Consider the following 22,828-nt stretch of genomic DNA (forward strand, 5'->3'; position numbering starts at 1 on the left):
TCTTGAGCCATGGTGGCATGAACCATGCAACTGAGAACATAATACTTAACCCACCTTTTCAGGATTGAGATGGACAATGAAAATGTTCTTTAGGAGCTTTGAACCTTAAACTCTTTGGTTCATAAACAGTGACACATCTCTTGAGCCACAGAGACATGAAACATTCAGATGAGAAGGAAATACTTATCCTTTTAGTATTTAGATGCACAGTGTATTTCTACATTAACTTCACCACTTAAACCCTCTATTCTTAGTAAAGTTGCAACTTTACTTTCCCGCTTGCCTTGTTACCATCTACACCAAATCTTTTCACAAAGAATTGTCAATCTACAAGCTCACAACACGTCGACACATTGTAAATCTTGACAAATGTTTGCCGCCAGAATAGGGATGTTGGGCCTTACTTCTCCCACCACTGCTGAAGAGCATACAAGACATTAGACAACTAAGAAACCCCAGTGGTGCAGTTAGAGCATACATGGAAAGTGACACAATGGTGAAAAAAAAAATGTACTAAGTCCAGAGCTCGATGAATGTTAGGGACCAAAAAAAAAAGTCACTACAAAGTACTACCAATCAACTCTAAATTGCCTGAAACGTACGCCTAACAGGTTTTTGGGGGGACGATTTTGGCCTCCACACTTAGTGATTTTTTCGGATTTAACTTTCGTTTCGGTAGTGACAAACTTTCGTTTCGGTAGTGACACAATGGTGAAAAAAAACTTACTAAGTCCAGAGCTCGATGAATGTTAGGGACCGAAAAAAAAAGTCACTACAAAGTACTACCAATCAACTCTAAATTGCCTGAAACGTACGCCTAACAGGTTTTTGGGGGGGACGATTTTGGCCTCCACACTTAGTGATTTTTTCGGATTTAACTTTCGTTTCGGTAGTGACAAACTTTCGTTTCGGTAGTGAGGACCCCCGGACTCCCCACTAGCCACGCCCCCAACCAATCTCCTGGATTCTGACAGTCCAATGTTGGCAGCCCTGCCTTTTCTGAGGAGAACTTTAGCCAAAAATAGCAGATCTACAAGCTGGTGTGGTTGTCATGGTTACTAACCATGTGTCATGTGTGTCAGAATGATTGGAGGGCGGAGTGTGTCATCAGTGGAGATCTGGCCCACCTGGATTGTCCTCTATAAAAGAGGTGGCTGGACTTCATTTTTGCTCTCTCTCTCACCGTGAAGCTCACTGGGAGCACTCCAGCCTTTTGGATTTTGCTTGTTAAAGAACGAGATCACTGTGGTAGAGGTTTGGGTTGTGTAGTTACCTTGTCATGATGTAACTCCAAAGGTGAACAAGAAATCTAAAATAATTGCTGTATAATAATTGAATAGAAATTGATCATTCAAAATATGCTCCTCATTGACATTGTACTGTGAAACGGCTCTCAAAGTCACTCTTTTAGCACGTAAACGAACACAAACAAAGCTGATTCAGTCAATATAGAACATCACCAAACCCAGTACTGTTTTTTTTTTTTTTTATAAAAATTTCAACTTCCTGTTGATTTTACTATTTGAAGATCCAGATCCGTGGATCCAGTCCGAGTTCTTTTTAATAAAAATAGCAAAATCAACAGGATGTTAGCATTTTTATTTAAAAAATAAACGGTACTGGGTTTGGTGATGTGATATATATATATATATATATATATATATATATATATATAGATATATATAGTCTGAATCAACTTTATTTGCGTTCGTTTGTGCTAAAAGAGTGACTTTGAGAGCTGTTTCAGCCTACAATGTAATTCAATGAGGAGCATATTTTTTTTTATTATCAATGGAGCAATTATTTTAGATTTCTTGCCCACCTTTGGAGATGCATCATGGCAAGGTAACTACACAACCCAAACCTCTACCAAAGTGGTCTTGCCCTTTAAGCACTGTTATCCACCCCAGTATCCGTATTGTGGGTATAGCTTTAACAGAAAATAGCCGATCGACAAGCTCACTGCGACACGTTGTGAGCTTGTTGATCGGCTATTTTCAGTCAAAACTTTCCTCATAATAACACAAAACAGAAAATACACTAGTATTGAGCCCTGAGGCTCACCTGTTACCCATATGGGGTTAAGTTAGTATTAATAAAATAATTTAAACGTTCTTTGTTTGTGTGAGTTGCCTCATTTTGTTACAAACTCAGCCGTTTGCAACACTCTTGGTTGGTTGTTGCAATAAATACATTACATTTAAGTGGTTGTATTCAATTTACGTAATTTGTTATCCCTGAGTCACTAGAATACCTCCATATGAAGTATGGAGCTCGGCCTATAATTGATCATTGAATTGATTGATATGCTGCATGCCATGAGTGCAAAGTGGTATTTTCTTAAACTTAATTCAGCTAATCAAAGAGGATCTGTGGTCATAATACAGCTCTGTTTGAGGAGCTATAGTTGAACACATACAGACATATTTTTTACTGTCCAGTCCAAAGTGAGAACAATGTAGCCTACTTGATTTAACACCAAAACTGCTATAGTTTTGATCATCTGAAACTAAGGAATTTATAAATGACAAAAAGGGTATGAATTTTTATGACATTACGAAACATCTCTCTGTTTCCTTTCAATGAAAGTGTAAATCTGGGTTCAGACTCAGCCAGAGTAAACGTTTTCTAACAGATGGTTTTAAACAACCTAAATCTCAGTCGTGTCATAATGAACCCTTTCCCTGATCATCAGAGGGTGTATCTAGTAGATCCAGTCATTCTGTCAGGGGTAGAGGTGTTTGCTGTGGATTTTCAGTTTTTGACCTGTCACCTCTTGCTTTAACTTTAAATATAACCTCAAAATCCTAATTAATGTAAAAGGCCTGGTGGTACAAGAGTAAAGCATAGGCTTCACAAGCGGATGGTGGTGGGTTTGAATCTTGGTCAGGGAAGATCTCAATTTTCGGTCTTTTTAAGGCGAGAACCATGGATGAAGCCCGCCTCCCTCCTCACGCCCTCTTTTAGCTCCGGTAGGAGAGGGAGGAGCATGGAGGGAGCCCACCTCCAGGGGGAGGAGCTTAATACATTTACATATTAATTAAAGATTTTTATTTTAGTATTTTTTGTGATTTTATGGCCACTATTTTTTTTCACATGAATTTGTTTGAGACATTTTTTTATTGTTTTTTTTCATCACCAGTTTGTATTGACCACAGCTCCATTGTTTTTTTGTTGTATTACCCTTTTAGTTTGTAGTTGTTTTGAGTGAGCTTTGAACCTTGAACCTTTAGTTTGTGAACCTTTGATTTATCTTTTAAGCCACGCTGGCATGGAAAGTACAATTGGGAACGTCATCCTTAACCCGCCTTTTAGAATTTAGAGATGGACAGTGAAAATGTTCTTCAGAAGCCTTGAACCCCAAACCTTCTGCTTTCAGACCCTGTGTTTATCTCTTGAGCCACGCTGGCATGGAAAGTACAATTGGGAACGTCATCCTTAACCCGCATTTTAGAATTGAGATGGACAATGAAAATGTTCTTCAGGAGCCAGGAAACCCCAAACCTTCTACTTTCAGACCCTGCGTTTAACTCTTGAGCCACGCTGGCATGGAAAGTAAACTTGGGAACGTCATCCTTAACCCGCCTTTTAGAATTTAGATGGACAGTGAAAATGTTCTTCAGGAGCCTTAAACCCCAAACCTTCTACTTTCAGACCCTGTGTTTAACTCTTAAGCCACACTGGCATGGAAAGTACAATTGGGAACGTCATCCTTAACCCGCCTTTTAGAATTTAGATGGACAGTGAAAATGTTCTTCAGGAGCCTTGAACCCCAAACCTTCTACTTTCAGACCCGGTGTTTAACTCTTGAGCCACGCTGGCATGGAAAGTACAATTGGGAACGTCATTCTTAACCCGCCTTTTAGAATTTAGATGGACAGTGAAAATGTTCTTCAGGAGCCTTGAACCCTAAACCTTCTGCTTTCAGACCCTGTGTTTATCTCTTGAGCCACGCTAGTCTGGGAGGGTTAGCGTCGGAGCTTGGACAGCAGGGGCGCGGCCACTGCGTTGTGATTCAAATCAACAGCCAATGAAGAAAAGGGGGCGGGATCCACATGCAGTGGGTGATGCATCTAAATAGGATCGACGGGAAGCAATTTCCCCTTGAGAAATTTCGGCCGCCATTGTTGTGTACTGCTGTTTGCCTCTCGTCGGACTTTTTAGACGAGTTGCACAGCTCTCAGACCGGTAAGAGGCGTGTCCGCTCAGATTCAGAGCGTGACGTACATCCCGCCCACAAATACCAGGGCTGTGGCCCAGAAGTTCCTCGCCAGAGCTGGCGAAAACTTCTGGGAACTCAGATTAGAGCCACGCTGGCATTGAAGTTACTATTGGGAACGTCATCCTTAACCCGCCTTTTAGAATTTAGATGGCCAGTGAAAATGTTCTTCAGGAACTTTGAACCCCAAACCTTCTACTTTCAGACCCTGTGTTTATCTCTTGAGCCACACAGGTATGGATAATACAAAAGAGAACGTAATACTTAAATCACCTTTTAGAAGTTAGATGGACAGTGAAAATGTGCTCCAGGAGTTTCAAACCTTAAACCTTTGGTTTATAAACCCCAGAGTTTTCTCTTGAGCCATGGTGGCATGAACCATGCAACTGAGAACATAATACTTAAACCACCTTTTCAGGATTGAGATGGACAATGAAAATGTTCTTTAGGAGCTTTGAACCTTAAACTCTTTGGTTCATAAACAGTGACACATCTCTTGAGCCACAGAGACATGAAACATTCAGATGAGAAGGAAATACTTATCCTTTTAGTATTTAGATGCACAGTGTATTTCTACATTAACTTCACCACTTAAACCCTCTATTCTTAGTAAAGTTGCAACTTTACTTTCCTGCTTGCCTTGTTACCATCTTCACCAAATCTTTTCACAAAGAATTGTCAATCTACAAGCTCACAACACGTCGACACATTGTAAATCTTGACAAATGTTTGCCGCCAGAATAGGGATGTTGGGCCTTACTTCTCCCACCACTGCTGAAGAGCATACAAGACATTAGACAACTAAGAAACCCCAGTGGTGCAGTTAGAGCATACATGGGAAGTGACACAATGGTGAAAAAAAAATGTACTAAGTCCAGAGCTCGATGAATGTTAGGGACCGAAAAAAAAAGTCACTACAAAGTACTACCAATCAACTCTAAATTGCCTGAAACGTACGCCTAACAGGTTTTTGGGGGGGACGATTTTGGCCTCCACACTTAGTGATTTTTTCGGATTTAACTTTCGTTTCGGTAGTGACAAACTTTCGTTTCGGTAGTGAGGACCCCCGGACTCCCCACTAGCCACGCCCCCAACCAATCTCCTGGATTCTGACAGTCCAATGTTGGCAGCCCTGCCTTTTCTGAGGAGAACTTTAGCCAAAAATAGCAGATCTACAAGCTGGTGTGGTTGTCATGGTTACTAACCATGTGTCATGTGTGTCAGAATGATTGGAGGGCGGAGTGTGTCATCAGTGGAGATCTGGCCCACCTGGATTGTCCTCTATAAAAGAGGTGGCTGGACTTCATTTTTGCTCTCTCTCTCACCGTGAAGCTCACTGGGAGCACTCCAGCCTTTTGGATTTTGCTTGTTAAAGAACGAGATCACTGTGGTAGAGGTTTGGGTTGTGTAGTTACCTTGTCATGATGTAACTCCAAAGGTGAACAAGAAATCTAAAATAATTGCTGTATAATAATTGAATAGAAATTGATCATTCAAAATATGCTCCTCATTGACATTGTACGGTGAAACGGCTCTCAAAGTCACTCTTTTAGCACGTAAACGAACACAAACAAAGCTGATTCAGTCAATATAGAACATCACCAAACCCAGTACTGTTTTTTTTTTTAATAAAAATGTCAACTTCCTGTTGATTTTACTATTTGAAGATCCAGATCCGTGGATCCAGTCCGAGTTCTTTTTAATAAAAATAGCAAAATCAACAGGATGTTAGCATTTTTATTTAAAAAATAAACGGTACTGGGTTTGGTGATGTGATATATATATATATATATATATAGTCTGAATCAACTTTATTTGCGTTCGTTTGTGCTAAAAGAGTGACTTTGAGAGCTGTTTCAGCCTACAATGTAATTCAATGAGGAGCATATTTTTTTTATTATCAATGGAGCAATTATTTTAGATTTCTTGCCCACCTTTGGAGATGCATCATGGCAAGGTAACTACACAACCCAAACCTCTACCAAAGTGGTCTTGCCCTTTAAGCACTGTTATCCACCCCAGTATCCGTATTGTGGGTATAGCTTTAACAGAAAATAGCCGATCGACAAGCTCACTGCGACACGTTGTGAGCTTGTTGATCGGCTATTTTCAGTCAAAACTTTCCTCATAATAACACAAAACAGAAAATACACTAGTATTGAGCCCTGAGGCTCACCTGTTACCCATATGGGGTTAAGTTAGTATTAATAAAATAATTTAAACGTTCTTTGTTTGTGTGAGTTGCCTCATTTTGTTACAAACTCAGCCGTTTGCAACACTCTTGGTTGGTTGTTGCAATAAATACATTACATTTAAGTGGTTGTATTCAATTTACGTAATTTGTTATCCCTGAGTCACTAGAATACCTCCATATGAAGTATGGAGCTCGGCCTATAATTGATCATTGAATTGATTGATATGCTGCATGCCATGAGTGCAAAGTGGTATTTTCTTAAACTTAATTCAGCTAATCAAAGAGGATCTGTGGTCATAATACAGCTCTGTTTGAGGAGCTATAGTTGAACACATACAGACATATTTTTTACTGTCCAGTCCAAAGTGAGAACAATGTAGCCTACTTGATTTAACACCAAAACTGCTATAGTTTTGATCATCTGAAACTAAGGAATTTATAAATGACAAAAAGGGTATGATTTTTTATGACATTACGAAACATCTCTCTGTTTCCTTTCAATGAAAGTGTAAATCTGGGTTCAGACTCAGCCAGAGTAAATGTTTTCTAACAGATGGTTTTAAACAACCTAAATCTCAGTCGTGTCATAATGAACCCTTTCCCTGATCATCAGAGGGTGTATCTAGTAGATCCAGTCATTCTGTCAGGGGTAGAGGTGTTTGCTGTGGATTTTCAGTTTTTGACCTGTCACCTCTTGCTTTAACTTTAAATATAACCTCAAAATCCTAATTACTGTGAAAGGCCTGGTGGTGCAAGAGTAAAGCATAGGCTTCACAAGTGGATGGTGGTGGGTTTGAATCTTGGTCAGGGAAGATCTCAATTTTCGGTCTTTTTAAGGCAAGAACCATGGATGAAGCCCGCCTCCCTCCTCACGCCCTCTTTTAGCTCCGGTAGGAGAGGGAGGAGCATGGAGGGAGCCCACCTCCAGGGGGAGGAGCTTAACACATTTACATATTAATTAAAGATTTTTATTTTAGTATTTTTTGTGATTTTATGGCCACTATTTTTTTTCACATGAATTTGTTTGAGACATTTTTTTATTGTTTTTTTTCATCACCAGTTTGTATTGACCACAGCTCCATTGTTTTTTTGTTGTATTACCCTTTTAGTTTGTAGTTGTTTTGAGTGAGCTTTGAACCTTGAACCTTTAGTTTGTGAACCTTTGATTTATCTTTTAAGCCACGCTGGCATGGAAAGTACAATTGGGAACGTCATCCTTAACCCGCCTTTTAGAATTTAGAGATGGACAGTGAAAATGTTCTTCAGGAGCCTTGAACCCCAAACCTTCTGCTTTCAGACCCTGTGTTTATCTCTTGAGCCACGCTGGCATGGAAAGTACAATTGGGAACGTCATCCTTAACCCGCCTTTTAGAATTTAGATGGACAGTGAAAATGTTCTTCAGGAGCCTTGAACCCCAAACCTTCTACTTTCAGACCCTGCGTTTAACTCTTGAGCCACGCTAGCATGGAAAGTACTATTGGGAACGTCATCCTTAACCCGCCTTTTAGAATTTAGATGGCCAGTGAAAATGTTCTTCAGGAACTTTGAACCCCAAACCTTCTGCTTTCAGACCCTGTGTTTATCTCTTGAGCCACACAGGTATGGATAATACAAAAGAGAACGTAATACTTAAACCACCTTTTAGAAGTTAGATGGACAGTGAAAATGTGCTCCAGGAGTTTCGAACCTTAAACCTTTGGTTTATAACCCCCAGAGTTTTCTCTTGAGCCATGGTGGCATGAACCATGCAACTGAGAACATAATACTTAAACCACCTTTTCAGGATTGAGATGGACAATGAAAATGTTCTTTAGGAGCTTTGAACCTTAAACTCTTTGGTTCATAAACAGTGACACATCTCTTGAGCCACAGAGACATGAAACATTCAGATGAGAAGGAAATACTTATCCTTTTAGTATTTAGATGCACAGTGTATTTCTACATTAACTTCACCACTTAAACCCTCTATTCTTAGTAAAGTTGCAACTTTACTTTCCCGCTTGCCTTGTTACCATCTACACCAAATCTTTTCACAAAGAATTGTCAATCTACAAGCTCACAACACGTCGACACATTGTAAATCTTGACAAATGTTTGCCGCCAGAATAGGGATGCTGGGCCTTACTTCTCCCACCACTGCTGAAGAGCATACAAGACATTAGACAACTAAGAAACCCCAGTGGTGCAGTTAGAGCATACATGGGCAACTGGCGGCCCGGGGGCCACACGCGGCCCCCACCCTCACTTAAAGCGGCCTGCAGGCTACAATTCCAAACATGCAAACATGACCCGCTTTAATTACTTCAGTCTATATTAGAATGGCATAGTGAGTGCGGAAATATAGTGGCCCTCTCCATTATCAGAGTTGCCCACCCCTAAGCTAGAGATATGTTGCTTCTCAAACCAGAGGTTAGGGGTTCAAACCCAAACTCAAAATATTGAGCCTAGCTCACCCCCATTCTCTCACTGAATGCCAGGGCTGCCCAAACACACACCTCACCTGACATAAACTAAAGGTGATGAGGGGACACACAGCAGAAGCTAATCAATCAATTAGGACGTGGGACATCGAAACAAAGCGTGGGGAAAAAACAAACAAAAATAAGATCAACAAGCAAAATATACCTACACCAGGGGTCTTCAACAGGGGGTCCGGGACCCCTAGGGGGTCCTCAGAGTTACTACAGGGGGTCCGCCAAAACTTTGTGTGCTATGATTATTTTTTTTTTACATTAACCACTTGAACCCTAGCATCCCTTTTCTGAGGAGAACTTTAGCCAAAAATAGCAGAAAATAAGATAAACAAGCAAAAATATACCTACACTATAGGTGTTTTTTCATGTTTGTAGCTGGCTGTGATCTTTCACTGAAGAGCATGCAGGGCAATGCTCAAATACACACAACAGTTCTATAGTGGTAAAAAAAAAACAGTCATACCTCTGTACCCTGCACGGTTTAACTGCTTCAGTAAATCTGAGACTCCTTGGACCATGTCATTCACTCATCTCTCCATCGCAGCTTCTTGCTCTCAGGAGAACCTGTTCTAGTCCAGTTCTATATGTAATTTCGTTAAAATTTTCGGGGGATTAGGAAAACTATACATTTTTGGAAACTTCAGAGTATAACAAATCAGAAAATCCACGATTCCATTTGCGCAGAAGCCAATATGGTGGCCAACTTGGATTTTGCAAAATGGTGACCTTTGAATATTCGTTATTCCCCTGTCGTCAGCCTCCAGCACAGAGGTACGCCCAGGCAAGGATAACTTTTATTACAGTTTGTAAAAGTGACAGATCATGCTCATTGTCTGATGTGACTTTAAGGTTGAAATGTAAATCAGTTTGAATGCTAATGTGCACTTCATTATCATCATCAATGTATGATTGTTACCAGCTACCATGCTATGATGAGGTCTTCATTCCTATTTCGCAACAACACACAACAATACAAAAACAAAACAAAAAAAGATCTTTACAAATATGATTTTGTCTATGGTTTGTTGTGCTGTTGCTTGTCTAGATGTTTGAATGTTAATGAACCCCAATGGAAACAAGTCTTTGGCTTTTCTGTCATTATCTATTTGGCCTTCAAACATTGGCATGGTACAGTGGCCCACTGGATTAAGAGCCTGCTGAAGATACTGAAGGTAATGAGTTTGATTCTTATCCTTAACATTGTATGAAAATATTGACTCATTTGAAATAACTATTTATATACAAAAAATCCAAAACATTTCAATTAAATGGAGGACAAAGTACTCACATTTCCATCCTTTCCTCCTCAGAGCATCAAATATGTGAGTATTTTTCATTTTTTAACAAAAAATATTATTTCTAAGTCTTATAATGGTAAGACTTAGAAAAATAATAATTACAACTTACATTTTGTAAAGGTTGACTCTGACTTAGTATAGTCTGCCTTTTGTTTCCTTTAATTTTTTGACATCATTTTAATCAGAGTGCCATAGGTTAGTGGGCCTGCCTGGTGAACTAGAGGTCCTGGATGTCCTGGGTACAATTCCAGATCAGGTCAATAATGTGTCAATGTGTGTGCCTAAGAATGATTCGAGGCTGCTAGTTGTAGAGGACACATTTCACGTCTGTGCATAACAGTATATATACTTACAGTGCACACTAATGTTATTGCCACTATTTATTATATACTTATCCCGCCCGTTTTTTTTACCCCTAACTAGTTGGTTATTGGTTATTCATGAAAGAACAAATAATGCCAGTTTTACAAGCTCATTCAGACTTTCAAAGTGACTGTCGCCACGGCAGTTATCGATTTGATTTAACATTAATTTGATGTACTTTTTGGGCAAGTGGGCATGACCTTTGAGCAAGTAGAACTTGACTTGTACTTGCCTGACGAGACCTTAGTGTCACTGTCAACCCCTGAACAGGTTTTTACGTAAGTGTAAAAACCTCAACATTTGCCGTCCAAAATGGAAGACATTTCCCATCTAGTTGATTCTTTCATCTAGTGCACTCTTGTTGAAGCCATTGCTGGGTTCCACCACAGATGTTTTTCACTTTTCTTTCAAACCATGCACTTACAAGAGGCTAGCTTTCTTACATAAGCAAGTACACACGCACACTAGCCCTGATACATGGCTGTCATATATTACATGACAGATGACCGTCTTGTGATCCAAGCCTAGCACGCACACATATCCAAACTACTTAACCTGCCCCCCCACTTCCCCTTTCCTATGCTTTGCTAGCCTAGTTGATGACATAAGAGATATATTACTTAACTGATGCATAACATGCTTTCTACGGCACTTCCATTTAGATAGATAAGATACCTTTATTATCCCGCGGGGGAAATTCAGTCTTGTCATGGCAAAACCTTACTTTTCTTTGGGCTACATATTTCAAATGTGTTATGAAATGTGATCATTCTGTATAGTATTAGGTCTACATCACACCCATGCAAAACCCTACAGCTTTAGGCAAATGGTGGTTTACGTTTATGCTACTGTACCAGTCCTTTTCAGTTGCTCTTGATGAAGACATCAGCCAAAATTCTAAAATGAGTTTACATTTTAAAATGTAACAGGTAAACTCAGGAGACTGAGATGTAGGCTATACGGATCTACACAAGCATGATCGGTTGGTTTGATAGGACAGAGGCTACTGCAAGGCATAGCAGTTGAGCTAGCTAGGTGAATCTATATTGAATCATCTTTACAAAAGAAATTATATATACGTACATAATATAATATAATACACAGTGCATGTGCATTCCAAAATTCCTGTATTTACCTTTTAAGCTGTTTGTGTATTTCATCTATATAGAGTACAGAAGTCCTGGCGTCACTCGTTCATCCCCAGGTTCGTAAAGTAATTTCGCTATGGAGAATAACATTGGGTCATCTTAGAATCGTCTCATATAAGAATTGTGGTCCAAAAATAAACAAACTGTCTCGGCGATATTGTCAGGGAGGAGGTTCTGTATAGTTTATGATAGTGAGTCACTTATATTTGATACAGTCCGTTTCTGGCGAAAATGTAATTTTCTAATTCGGTGGAAGTAACATTATCGTTTTCTCACCGTCAGTTGATGCTTCATATCCATAAGAGTAAAACCGCCAGGGTCATTTGTTTATTTTTGGAACACAGTTCTTATTTGACGCGATATTAAATACGTCTATGGGGATTCAGAATGGGGGTGGAAAACCGCGAACCAGGTAGACAAACCTAGGATGTATAAATTACGTCAGACTTTGGTGCTGTATTGCCAGTAGCCTCCTGGTTAAAAAAGAAAATCATAATGATAAGAAATGTGTAAAGGGTGATGCTATTATATAATATTATTTTAAATTAATTATTTTACTTTATCAATCAGTTAAAGCTACTTCGCTTACTACAGGGTAACTTGAAATGGCGGCATAACATTCCAAAAGAGTGCTTAGGCGCTATGTGATGTTTTGCATATTACTGTATATTGTCGTTTGTCTTTAAATGTCGACGAATTGAATACACAGGACCTCAATGGAAATAAGTCCTGGGCTTATTGGGTTATCCTTTTAGCATTATTTTGTATGCCACTGTGCCTTTTTTTTGCAAACTGTTAATAAAGTATTCAATAAAAAAATAAAGTATTCAATCAAAAACAAACACAGCAGGCCGTATGGTTTAACATCTTCCCTTTTGGACAGTATTGACATACGGATTTAAAACACGTATTCAAAATTTGCTGCACATCCGACAGGTTGGCTCAGTTGTTTCGAGCGTGGTGCTAATAACGCCAAGGTCGCAGGTTCGACCCCATACTTGTCAATATATTTTTATGCTAAGATCAGATTTACTGATAATTGGTGTACCACACGGGACACATCCATTGCAGTGTTCCATCCATCATCATCATGACTTTTATAGTGCCTGCCTGTCTCAGCCGGCTAATATGTTGTTTTCCCCCACTGTGGTTGGGTGAGGAGCGCTTGTTGTTGAGCTTACACGTCAATAGGACCAGTTACCATTTACCAGACAGGTGCTCTTTAATGGCGGTTTTGTATCGTAACGTGAAGCATGAGCACTCCCTGCCTCGCGTTTCAGCCTCTGGTCTCATCCAATCATAAGCAGAGCCCCCCCCCCCTGCCATAGTAATGAAAACATTATTGCCTGCCGGGTTGAGGTGATTCAATATCAAATAACATCTTCCAAAGATTGTGCAAAACATTTGCAAGCAAAACAAGATTGCGCAATTAAATACATATTTTAAATATGATTGTATCCACACATGAGGCTCATGTATGTTCTATGGTGTAATGGTTAGCACTCTGGACTTTTAATCCAGCGATCCGAGTTCAAATCTCGGTAGCACCAAAGACTTTTACGATAATATGAAAAAAAAATATATTATATATTAACCACAAGCCAACCATTGTGTTAGTAGCCCGTAGTCTAAATAAACATGCTGTCTCAAGTGAACAAATATCCCTTTTAAACACACTCACCAGAGTCCTACTGACTTTCCTTTTACAATTTCAGTTTTATTCACAATATCTCACACAGAAAAAATGTAAAAAAAATCATAATTCAAACATGTATTCCAAATAATCTAAAAAAAATATTCTCACAGTGTGTCTCTGAGGATAGCTGTCTATGGGTGGGTCTACTGTAAGTGTCTGGATCATATCAGTGTCAAACTGTGTACGCACACTGCCAGTAAGCCACAGAAATACATCCATGTTGTTTGACATATGACACACCTTTTGAAATATTGAACTTTCATTTCATGCAGGAAGTCAAAGCAAAGGTGCTCAAAAGGTTTCTCCTGCTGAAACCTTGCCCAAATTTGGAGTTACATGTCATTGTCATAGATACGTTATGACATATAGATGATAATTGACATGACGTTGTAGATGACTGATGTCACGGGCTGGCCACATGAAGTCCTAGACCACATTGTAGCCACGCCATTCCCATGTGAATCCTGAGATTCCCATGGTTAGATTATTTTAAGACAACACATTACCACACACATGTACAGCTTTGCAAGAGCTTTTTACAATCATGTTTTATAATAAAAAAATAATTGTGTCCCCTTTAGTTGTTGTTGGGATACTTGTTACAGTACATACAGTATGGCACATATGTGTACCCATCCTAACTATTAGGAACATTATCTTTACATGAATTCTACTTGCAGCTATGGCTCACAGAGGGCTGCGACTGCTTTATCGCTGCACTACTTCATCTTCTTCTTGGACTTTGCTGCCCCTTGGTGGCAAGATTTTGATCCTGCATACCTAACAGAAAGAAAGAAGCATCTATTTATTTATTTGTTTTTATACATGCAGATCTGATAGTCGCTAAGAACATACCATTCAATTAAATGATTTTCAATAAAATATGTATCATAATATAAATATTTAAGTGTAGTGACACACACAAACCATGTTCAAGATAGTATTGTGAAGGTGCTTACTTGGTAGATGTCTCTGGAGTCTCTGGGTTGAGTATGATCACTTCCTCTTCCTCACTGTCCGATATAACTACCACGTCTCCTTCAAAGCCAAACAATAACACCACAACATGCTTAGTTTCTTCTTGTTTATGGCAAAATGGCAATCTTGACATCAGAAAACATGAGACAGGCCGATCTAATGGTGACCGGACACCACATGGAGATGCCAGCAAAATGCATCATGGAACTTGTAGGAACACAGAGAAAGGCCAAAACAGAAACGTTTTCTGTCAATTCGGATTGTGTCATTGTTGTTTCTATGGACTATGACAGGTACTGTGGCAGCTACTGATAAATACTGATGGTGTACTACTACTGCACTGTATATGCCATGCATATACATTGTACATACGCTGATCTATACTATTTTTCCCCATGTTTTTCACCCTTTGCCTTTTTGTTCTATACTATTATAATTACCTACAGTATGCTAGGTTTTACTCGTCACTTATGTACCTGTGCACAAGATGTAACAATAAAAAAAAACATTTAACTGAGATGCACATCATAAATGTGCTAGTGTCCCTTTAAGTTAATTGGCACCAAATCTTCCATTTACCTGTCCCTGTGTCCTTCCTCTCATGTTGGTCCTCTTCCATCGTTACCTCCTCCTCCTCCTCCTCCTCCTCCTCCTCTTCCTCATCCGCATCCTCCTCCAGTCCCCAATTATTAAGAACCTGGCCCACCTGGCCCATGCCTGGAGCAGGAAGCACAGGAGATGGCACCCTGACATGCAGGATTAAGGTCAACATACAGAATATGGGGCAGTGTTCATTTTGACAGCACATTTAGTTTAGTGATTTAGTTTAGTCAGTCTTTTGAATAAAATGTCATTTAGTTTTAGTCATATTTTAGCCATCTGAAAAGTTTGAGTTTTAGTCTAGTTTTAGACAACTAAATATCATAAGATTTTAGTCGACTAAATCTACTGTTGATTTCGTCACAACCAAACATAGACAATGACATGTCTTTTAGTTCTACTGGATCTCTTCTCCACTAGTCCCTCCCTAACATTTTAGTCTAGTTTTTATTTGTTGATGAAATTGTCAATATATTTAGTCTTAGTTTTAGTCATCATAGCGCAGCTTTTTTGTTTTCGTCAGTGAAAACAGGTAGTTGACAAACATCTTAAATGTATCTTTATGTTCCAGAATTATGGAAAGTCTATTGTGATTCATGTTCCTAAGAACCACCATCCTTTATATTCTGTACACAGATGACAATTCTTATCAATGATAAAACCAAGGTATTTATAGTTTGGTTGATAGCAGGTTCAACCAAGTCTTGAGCTGCGGCTCAAGACTGTGACTGCGGACCGGGCCTCTCCATGGAGCACGACCGTGGATTTCTACTACACTACACTATACCACTATACTATATATACTGTATATTATCTTAACATTCTTATATTATACCATGATATACTACATACAAATTATTGCTGTACTATATTATACTATCATATATATCTTACACTATTATATGTGCTACTATTGTTACTGTTACTACCTGGACTGTATCTCTTTCTGTCTCTCCTCTGTCTCTCCCTCTCTCTCTCTCTCTCCTCTTTCCCCCGACACGGTCGAGGCAGAAGGCCGCCACCCTAGAACCTAGGGTCTGCCTGACGTTTCTTCCAGTTAAGAGGGAGTTTTTCGTTGCCACTGTCGCAAAAATTGCTTGTTCAGGGTGGGATTGTCGGGTCTCTTCTCTACATGTAAAGTGTCTTGAGACAACTTGTTGTGATTTGACACTTTAATCAAATTGAATTCAATTGAATTGAATTGAATTGAATTGAATGACTATCGGAGCCAGTTTTGACAGATGACTCCATTATGATAAATCCAGTCATATCCTTGTGGTTGATTCTTTTTTAAACTTGTGCAAAAACTTTCAACTCATGGCACCATCACTGAGTGAGGAGATGGAACCTGCTATCAACCAAACTATAAATACCTTGGTTTTATCATTGATAAGAATTGTACTTTTAATGTAATAGAGAAATGGGTCAACAACTTTTCTGTGTCATGTTGACAGGTCCCTGATGACGCTCTATTAGAAATTCTGAATAGAATCCATTTAATCATTTTCTCTCATATGTTTGTATAGCAGTCTAAAACATCAATCTAGAAAGCACTTAGTTGATAAAATAGCAATACTCTTCATCAGGAGTTTAAATCCTTAACCTCGGATTCCACAGGTTAGTCGTAACTGCATTTTTCTTATTGCTTTTCTGATGATAATGCTTGTTCATTGATGCAGTCCTGCCGCATCTGTGCTACCCTTACTAATGTGCTTCACCTGACCGCATCCATTTAAAACACTAAGATGGGTTAGCCCAGTTTATGTTATATGTGCATATTTCTGGTACTCTTGTTATTTTACCACTTCTGATCTCTGCACATGTCTACTGGTAGTGCTAAAAACGATTAATTGCAGCAGTGCATGTTGATGGGAGGTATGATATAAGTACTGGGTAATTCTTGTGTAAGATTTGTTAGTGCATGTTCAGGAAAATAAATGATCTAATAAGGCTAAGTCAAGGATACGTTTGAGGTGCGGCCTGAGGCGGGGCCTCAAATCTCTGTACGATATCGTTGGCTCTTTCTGTGACCTCTTCCATCTCCTCCATCTCCATAGGAGTCTCGTCCGCTTTCAGCGTTGTGATTCGTTCCCTGGGCATAGACTCTGCAAAGCCGCACCTTCCCCCCTCCTTCCTGGCGAGATGAAATCATATGAAAAAATAAACAATACAATAAATAATCCCTGGTGATCATTTGGGTCTACATTCTAGGGACACATATAAGTGTAATGCAACTACTCACCTGGCTTTCTTATCATTCTCCAGGGCTTTACTGATAAGCTCTGTGATCTCAGACACTTTGACACTGGCAATCTTACTACATCTCAGAACCTACAACAACATAGAAAACATTGCATTGAGTCAAAAATTATCCCTCGTTCCATTCTTACAGTACAGTATGCTTTTATTCGCCAACAGAATAAATCAAATATTAGAAAGGTCGAGGCTTCTGCCTTCGCCATAGAGCCAGTTTAGTCATGATAGTGTGCCTGTTGCCATGGTATTAGTATTTTAGTAAGGTTATTTGTCACCTGTTCTTTGAGCAACATGATGCCCCCACTGGATTGGACGGAGCAGATCTCTCTGTGTTTGTTCATGGCGATCATCAACAGACCATCCATCACACGCTCCTCACGCTCACATGGGTCTATAAGCAGGTAGGTCCTGAACAGGTGCGAAGAAGTGAGGAGGACAGACACATGTGCAGAAGATGGGGTGAGAGGAAATCAATATTTGGGGACAGATAAGTTTAGTTAAATACATCATATTTCAGTACGGACAACTCATGTTTGTCAATTCAATATTTCAAGTGAGATGACACGATAACATGCTTTTAATTTGGCAATGGATGCATCTCCTCTATCCTGTAATCCCTGTGCATACCTACAGTAGCACATTACCCACTTAAAAGGAGTAGTTCACCCAAAAGATTACCTATTTTCTATCAATTACAAGAAGCCTTGAATTCATGGAGATTGTTTCGTTTTTGTTGCATTCATAAGCCAATAATTTGATGACCAGCGGAGTCTCAAAGAGTCTCCACCCGTCATCAAATCATCACATTATATATTAATTAAATAGCAGATCTACAAGCTCACATTGCAATGCCACTCGCCCTGAGTAGTAGTAATACCTCACCAATTGCCTCCTTCTATCCTTTTATGGTTGCTCTCTACTATGTACAGTGTCTTTGAGAAAGATGCTCTTGAATTGAATGCATCAATGATCATGTCATTATCGAAGCAGATCCATCAGCACAGTGAACAAATCCACCAGGTGGGTGGTGTTTGGACAGGAAAGAAAGATCACTAAATGGATTGGTGGAGGAACTTTGGTTCTTCCACCAATTGGGTTGGGTGTAGCTGACCAATAATACATACAGTACTGTCAGACATAATTTCCTTACTGAACTACATCTACGTCTTATCCTGTACTACTGTAACATGTTTCATATTGCAGGTCATCAACAGGCCTCTGGACCAGTACCCTCAAGGTAAATACCTGTATATTTATGACAATCTACATTTCTGGCAATTTATTGTCCTTACCCCTGTTGGAAGAAGGAGAAGCTGACACAGATTGGCATGTGGTAGATGCTCAGAGGAATAGGGTCTCTCTCCTCAGGACCATACTGACAGAACACAGGGGTGTATGCACTTGTTATCATAATTTATTCTATACTGTAACAGAGGAGATAACTGTGGATACATTATCTCTTGGAACAATTAAAAGACATTCAACCCATTAGAATGAACTGCCGTTTATAAATTAGGCTGCCTTTGTAAATCTCTCATATAAGTTTCAAATATAATTATCACAAGATTTTAATTACAAACAGGAGAAATGGGATCCCAGTCTACTCACCACAGTAACTTCGTCTCCTTGGATTCCTATGTCAGGCCGTTTGAAGTGGCAAAGAGCAGTGATAGCAGCTATACTGGCAGCATCCATCAGGTTACCATCATGATTCAACATATGAACATCCACTCTGATTTGCCATACCTGTTCACACATACACAATCAGTACAGTTTAGGCATTTAGCAGATGCTCTTATCCAGGAATAAGGAGTGATACAAGGCATGAGGAGTATTACTAGTGCTAGGAGTGAGGTAGAGTCTGAAGAAGTACGTTTTCAGATGATGAGCACTTAGGAGTGAGTCTGCAGTTTTTATCTGCTGTCATTCCACAGCATGGGAGCCAGATGGGTGAAGATTTTAGAACCCAGTTCCCAATTGCTTGAAATGCCTGCAGTTTACTGGTATACTTAATTAACGTGCGCTTTTGAATGCTAGTAATATGCTGTTATTGTACTGCCAATATCACATCACCCTACCTAGTCAGAATGCCTGCATTGTTATCCCAGAACGTGAGTTTGAGCGCAAAGTGTCACTTAGAGGTATCATCATGACATGCGGTGCATTCGGCTTTGTTGAGGGTCTATATACAAACACAATTGGCCCGTGTTCAGGGGAGGCAAGCAGGGCAGGGGAGGCGGGGGGGGGGGGGGGGGGGATATTTGTCACTCCACATAATCCTACAGTCTAGGGCGGCATCTGTCAGCCAGGAGGAGTGGGACAGAGGCGCTGTGTCCTCCCGCTGTGGGCTCTTCACAGGCAGGTGAGCCAGTAGGGTACAGCAGTGACAACACACAGAAATGTGTGGGTAAGGATGAATTAATCAAACCATGATGAAGGGTCGCACTCAGAAATAAAAGTCAATATTTTTTATTGTTCCATATGCATCAAATTGACAAGATGACAGACGTTTCGTCTATCCAGCCTTCCTCAGTGTCTGCCAAAACGTCATCTTGTCAATTTAAGACATATGGAACAATAAAATAAATCTACTTTTATTTAAAGCAACCCGTCGTGGTTTGATTTGTTGTAGTTATTTGGATAACGCACCGAGTGGTCAGAGCGTGGTGGGAGTTAAATTGGGAGGGATTAATTGGCATAATGACTAAATTGGGGAGAAAATAATTGGCTACTCTTCATAAAATAAAAAAAGCACTGTACCCATTATATTCAACTAAGGTGATAAAAGTCACAAGTACTTAATCAGAGGGCATGTGGCAATGACTCTCCCACTGCCTATGCCTACAATTTAGTTAATGTTTTACCCAGCGTGTACTGGTATTCCAGTACAGCTTAGGATGCTTAGAGCGATGGCCAGGGTGACGTAGGGAAGGGGGGGACAGTTGTCCTGTGTTAGCTGATCTTAAGTGAGCAGGAAGGGGTGTGAGGGTGGATCATGTCCTGAAGGCGTGGGTGGATAATTCTGCAACCGAAAGCCAGTGAAGGGAGCGCAGAAGGGGGAGACGTGAATATTTAGCAACGTTGGAGATCAGTCAGTACAACTAACAACGTATGTTGAATGGGGGATGTAAAATGTACACTTTCATAATGTGTGAGTTTTACCTTTTCCCCAGATACCACACACAGAGACTCTGTGTCAATGCACTTGGAGTTCCTCAAGCACCTCTCCAGTTGTCTGTTTAGCTTCACTGACAGGTCAGACTGCCTGTAGAGACAAACACAAATAATCATATATTGCAGTCTCCATTCGACAATTGAAACAAAAGCTTAAATTAGTGACAATTGAAGTCAAAATGCAGGATTGTCTGCTAGCTTTCCTACCTTCCCACTTCAAATGCTGGTGAGGCCATGGGTGACAATTCTATGTTGAAGAACATGATTCCTTCATTTGGCCGATTCTCTTTGGGAACAACCAACTCAGCGGACACCTGGGCCATGACCCTAGTGGAATTAAAGGACATTGACAATAGTGGCATGATAACAGCATGGTACTGAATACAGAAATTGAGTTGATAAACAGCATTGGCGTTTTGCCATGCATCACAATACTTTGCCTATGTTATGGAAAACATATAATACATGTAATGTTAGTATAATGTGTGTGACTCTGAAGGCCTGGACAGGCTGAGGAATGTAATATTCAGCAGGGAGCAATAAAAAGCTGCAGAAGAGCAGCAGGATATCTTTAGCCAGTGAGATCATGTTTGGAGACAGGATTCTGCCACAGGTCGGCCTGACCCATGCTGGCTGCAAAACTGTGTACTGTACGTGAAATGCAATGGCAGGAGAAAAGGAGCATTCTCTTATCTGGCAAATATTATGTGACATGTGGTAATAATGATGTATTGCTAAGAATAAGTTCATTTTGATTGGTCAGACAAAATATGGTCTGGTTAAAGTGAAGTGACTTGAGAGAGTATAAAATCCATGGGCTGAGGGGCTAAGCCTCAGCTGATACTGCATAGTCCATGGACTGTAGGCTTATGCATGGCTCATCAATAAAGACCACTAATTCAACACTTCTCGTCTGTCATCTTTGAGAATCCTCAACACCTACTTAGTTGGTCATACTGCAGTAGACTTTTATTTGTCTTTTAACTTTTACTTAATCTTAACTCATTTGGGTTGTTATTTACAAAGCATGTTTAAGTCTCACCAAGCCTAGTAAAATGTATTTCAGCAAAACACAAACCCTTCCATGCTAGCTCCTTCTAAGTTGCTCTGAATAAGACAATAAGCTAAATACCTAAAATGTAAATGAAGAACTTGCACACTCCTTTTCAATAGATTTCCAATTATACATGGTCAAAGGGCATCCAAAATCTGTGCGCAAAGTAAACACTGACCTGGTTTTTCCCAGATCAACAAAGCAGCATCCATAGTCGGTCCCAAATGAGATCTTTATGCTTCTGTAGTCATATGTCTGCCTTCCGTCTAGACGCTGTGGGAAAGGGTAAGTAAAGAGAGAGAAATTCAGACCTAATCCGTCATATGGAATCCAGAAACTTAAGTCTGTAAACTGTACAAATAAATGTGATACAGGATAGGTGGGCACTAGGGACATCTGGGCACCGCGATGTAAAATTGGCTATTTTGTCCAAAATGTTAAAAGAAAAACATATTTGAAAAATGGTCTTAAGTAATGTAAAGTACATGATGTGAACATGCACAGTACATCATTATCAGATTTATTTTTGTACTTCAACTTCTAATTTATGGCCCAAAATGACTGGATATTCAGGTTTTGTAGCACTTTGTAGCAATTGTAGACATATTAGACCTTAATTGTCGAATGTTTAAGCATGTTCCAATCATGTATATACTTATATTTTCCAAAACATTTTTTTTTTTAATTTGGGGGGAAAATTGCCAATTTAACAACCACTTTTCCTTGGTGTCCTCCTATCCTGGCTGTTACCTATAAATGCACACACGCACGCGCGTGTGCGTGTGTTTTTTACAAGGTAGTCTCGCCCCAAAACACAGTCGCCCCCATTGTTTTCGCGGACCGCTCGCCACCAGCGGTTCTTGTACTCGTTTTGCTGAGGTTAAGGTTAGGTTTAGTTTAGGCCTAGTTTTACTGAGGTTAAGGTTAAGAATAAGGCTATGTTTAGGGGCGAGCGTTCTTGTATTCCGACACAGGACACAGCGTGCATTAGCCCTGGTCCATAGCGTTAGTGAGTTCTTCTCTCTAACTCACTAACGCTCTGGACCAGGGCTAAACGTGCATATGCCTCCTCAACTTACCTTTTTCTCTTCAATTGCTTTAAGCAAGAAATCGCGCTCACAGTTAGATAACGGAGTGTCTTTCATTCTGTAAACTAAATAAGATAATATTGTAATATTATATAATGAATCACTTAAAGTATTTAAGTACTACTATTGCAACTCGTTCAAAAAAATGACATGCGTCCACCATCAATGTGTTGTGAACTCCAGCCCGGAAGAGCATGGATGGATTGTAATTGTTGTACCAAAGTAAATGTTCAGTGGTGTTTTTTACTTAAGTAAAAGTATCAACCAAGTACCATCATAGTTGTT

The 22,828-nt window shown here is 39.7% G+C and overlaps 1 protein-coding gene across 1 annotated transcript; it reads right to left on the reverse strand.

Annotated features, from left to right (window-relative positions):
- Positions 1–13,389: 13,389 nt before the first annotated feature.
- Positions 13,390–22,715, reverse strand: LOC311064864 (exosome complex component RRP45-like). The gene is made up of 12 exons (XM_084084874.1): positions 22,535–22,715; positions 21,634–21,728; positions 20,609–20,728; positions 20,390–20,492; positions 18,836–18,973; positions 18,520–18,602; positions 17,503–17,635; positions 17,214–17,302; positions 16,938–17,105; positions 14,951–15,117; positions 14,353–14,431; positions 13,390–14,173 (listed from the first exon to the last, which is right to left on the reverse strand). Exons 1-12 carry the CDS (start codon positions 22,598–22,600, stop codon positions 14,113–14,115), a joined length of 1,302 nt encoding a protein of 433 aa, XP_083941000.1. The 5' UTR covers positions 22,601–22,715; the 3' UTR covers positions 13,390–14,112.
- Between the last annotated feature and the right edge of the window lie 113 nt (positions 22,716–22,828).

This window comes from Gymnoscopelus microlampas (genome assembly GCF_963454915.1).
Source record: "Gymnoscopelus microlampas genome assembly, chromosome: 2".
NCBI classification, from domain to species: domain Eukaryota; kingdom Metazoa; phylum Chordata; class Actinopteri; order Myctophiformes; family Myctophidae; genus Gymnoscopelus; species Gymnoscopelus microlampas.

Coding starts and splice junctions, on each gene's coding strand:
- LOC311064864 (XM_084084874.1), bottom strand. CDS start 22,600: ATGAAAGACACTCCGTTATCTAACTGTGAGCGCGATTTCTTGCTTAAA. Junction 17,636..18,519: donor TTCTCCTTCTTCCAACAGGG/GTAAGGACAATA, acceptor GCACCTGTTCAG/GACCTACCTGCTTATAGACC. Junction 14,174..14,352: donor ACTCCAGAGACATCTACCAA/GTAAGCACCTTC, acceptor TCTTTCTGTTAG/GTATGCAGGATCAAAATCTT.